General features: G+C 45.1%; 1 protein-coding gene across 1 annotated transcript in view; it reads left to right on the forward strand.

The window, feature by feature from the left end:
• Positions 1-3,304, forward strand: part of EEPD1 (endonuclease/exonuclease/phosphatase family domain containing 1) — a gene marked incomplete at its 5' end in the record, with an annotated part of 69,066 nt that overhangs the window by 60,205 nt on the left and 5,557 nt on the right. Inside the window, 2 exons of the mRNA XM_009637208.2 lie at positions 652-786; positions 2,073-2,205. Of these exons, the coding sequence (XP_009635503.2) occupies positions 652-786; positions 2,073-2,205 (268 nt within the window). The remainder of the gene's footprint in view (positions 1-651; positions 787-2,072; positions 2,206-3,304) is intronic.

Here is a 3,304-nt window from a genome sequence, read left to right on the forward strand (position 1 = left end):
CAGTCTAAACCCACCCTGCTTCAGTTTAAAACCATTACCCCTTGTCCTGTCACAGCTGGCCCTACTAAAAAGATTTTCCCCATCTTTCCTATAGGCCCCCTTTAAGTACTGAAAGGCCGCAATCAGGTCTCCCCGCAGCCTTCTCTTCCCCAGGCTGAACATAAAGCAGCTGAAGATACAGCAGCTTATTAAATCTTTGGCTGGACCGAGCCATGCTAAAGTTACCTGGATGTCCGATAGCCAGCGTACAGACGTGAGGGGCCGCGGGTAGCAGAGCAATACGTGTTTCAGCCCGGCATGCTCAGTTCTCAGTGAAGCCAGTGGAGCTGCCCGGGAAGCGTTCCTCCCGCATCTGGCAGGGGTTTTGGCCGGGGTGAGATGAAGAAGCATTTCCACCTTTATCTCGTACTGATAGCCTAGGTTGCTGTTTCTCCTTTATGCTTGTGCATGGCAAGTTGGGCTTCCTGCCCTCAGCAGGCACCAAGCCCAGATACAAACCTGCATCATCTTTTACTGCCTCTGCATATTTTGGGAGCGATGTGCTGAAACTTGCGAGTGAAAGTTTCATCTACGGGGCTGCGGTTGGGCAGAATGTTTTGGGTTTACCTTCTTACTACTAGCTTTTCTCTTTTTTTTTTCTTTTAATTCCAGGGAGTTGAATATTCTGGCTTCCTCTGGGATTCGACAGCTGGCATTGAACTGAAAGATGCCTCATCTCAGGAGAGTGCGCATACTAACGGCAATGGGAAGCACTCATATCCTCACCCGTATCTTGCACATTTCAAGGTAACTGCCGTTGCACCAACCGACCCTAACAGAGTTTAGCTTTTATTCAAAAAAAAAATTGGGTAAGATAGAAAGAGGCACAGGCTTCTAACAGACAGAAATTTGTGTGAGGCTCTAAGCCGTCTCATCGCTTCAGCACTGTCTCGTGGCTTGGTCATGGAAAGGTGCTGCGGGGGCCTTAATACCTGTGGCAGATCACCGGAATCAGTCCTTTCCCTTGCTCCCGTGGGAGTAAACCCTGCCACAAGGGAGCATTTGGGCATGTGAGGGTCAGTGGCCCTTCTGTTGCATCCACAGCCTCTGAGAGTGTGACAGAAATCACCAGTCACCTTGTTCTGCTTTTACCAAACTAGTACAGCCAGGACAAGGTGCATATCCAGCAGCAGCCAGCTGCAGGGCTGTGATTCTTGTCAGTGCCACAAATTGTGAGTGCGGAGGGGTAAGCGTAGGCAGAATGGAGACAGATACACAGACAGAAGGCACAGCGCTCCTGAGAGACTCGGGCTGATCTATCTTACGCTGCTGGCATACTGCAGAGTTTCCATTTTAAAGCTTCTTCACTAGGCTGAACCCACCTAAAAGAACATCACGCGTTTTGGAAGCTGTTCTCGTACATACGCTTGAGCGAGCATACAAGCAGAGAGAGCCTGTCTCCACATAGGCTGTGATGGGGGGTCCGGTTTGGGGCACTTGACATCTCTGGTAATGCTCTGAGAGAAGCATTAATAAAATAATTATGAATAAATGCATATAATGATAAATTAATATTAATTAACAATGTAAAGAGATCAATATTAGGAGTAAGTATTACTTGTGACAAGTGAGTGAGTCCCAGAAGGTAAACAGAAGATTGCAGGGAGCCAACAGCTCCTTTCAAGGTACATTGAACTTCTTGGTTAGTCTCTGTGACGGGCCAGGGCTAATCACACAAGATTAGTAATTAGCCCATGTAATGACCACGACATTATTTGTAGCTTACTAACAACTGGTTTCGCATAAACTGATTTGCATAAGCAGCTGGCTTCTTTCTGCAGCCGTGGTGGCTTATGCAAACCAGTTTGCCAAGAACTGAGAGGGTATCAGGTTATTGCAAAGGAAGCTGCAAAACGCCTTCCCCCTCTTCCTCCCAAAACCAAGACCAACCAAAACACACCGCCTACGTAGCGAAGTGAGTCCTACTCACCCAGATTTACCACTGGAAGTACTGGCAGCAGGCGCGTGGTTTTGCCCTGTGACCTTCCCTGCCCTGCCTGCATGGCGTTGATTTCTCCTCCTTCCTCCGGCAGGTTGGGATGAATGATCTAACGCTGGTTAACCTTCATCTGGCCTTGTCGCCCTCGGCAGGAGAGAATACCGGGAAGAACCATGACAGCCACAAACTGGCCGCCTTTGCACAGACTTTGCAGGAGACTCTGAAAGGTAGGGCGGGCTTTTTTCCTGGCAGCTATTGCATGCAGACTGGCCAGTTTATCTACTCAAAAGGAATTTTAAAAAAAATAAAATCTGTCTTAGTTTGAGTTTCACAAATATCCTCATCAGCCTCGCAGTTGTCTTTACCGGTGTTGGTATTTGAACGATGCATAGCATGGCAAATGTGCTTTTCCTTTGCTCATTGTCTTATAATCTTTCCTAATTAACACCCAACAGCACAGAGGATCCTACTGGCTTTGATACCATTTTTTCAAATGAAGTCCCTTCTGATTTTACACTAGCATAAGAGCAAGTTCAGCCAAAAAAAAAAATACATCAGGATTAAGACCCTATTTTAAATGCTTTGTGGAAATGACACCTCCCTGATATCAGAACAAAGCTTAATGGCTTTTTTCCAAAAGAAACAGGTTCTACATATTTACTTTTTGGATTATTGGAAGCACTTTGGAAAACCCAATGCAAATTAGGAGATGGCTGCTAATGAGAAAAGAGACCAAATCGTCCTTGATACCTGGGTGTAATATGCATGGTAACTTTGTTGATTTAAAATGAGTTGCTCTGGTTTTACACCAGATGATGAGGGACACCAGGATTTAGATCTGAACTGGAGCAATGTAATAGGCAGCTGAATTTCTTTACTTCATTTCTGACAATTTGCTTCTTACTTTGAAGCTTGCAAATGAAATTCAATTTCCCGCAAAGCAGAACAGCACGTTTCAGATTCTAAATGTTGCTGATCTTGTTATAGGAATAGAACGGTCTAGCCCTTCGTTTTCTGCTTAACAAAGATGCAACAGGGTTGCAAGGTTATACACCTGACGATTTTTCAGCTTGGCCCAGTTTAGCAAGGTTGGTCACTCGGAAGCATTAATATCCCTCTTGTATAACACAAGAGGTATTTGCAGTTTTTATGCGTGTCCTATTGTTTTGCCTTTTGAGCTGCAAGAAGTCAGACAGAGCTATTTTTAAGTGCTACTGATTTAAGTATTTGTCCATGTACCTTGAAATTGGAAAGGACGAAAGTAAACAAAAGGATTGTTTGTTTAATCCCCAAAGGCTGAACTGAGACACAGATAAATGTGTAGCT

Source organism: Egretta garzetta, unplaced genomic scaffold (assembly GCF_000687185.1).
Source record: "Egretta garzetta isolate BGI_Z169 unplaced genomic scaffold, ASM68718v1 scaffold514, whole genome shotgun sequence".
NCBI lineage: Eukaryota > Metazoa > Chordata > Aves > Pelecaniformes > Ardeidae > Egretta > Egretta garzetta.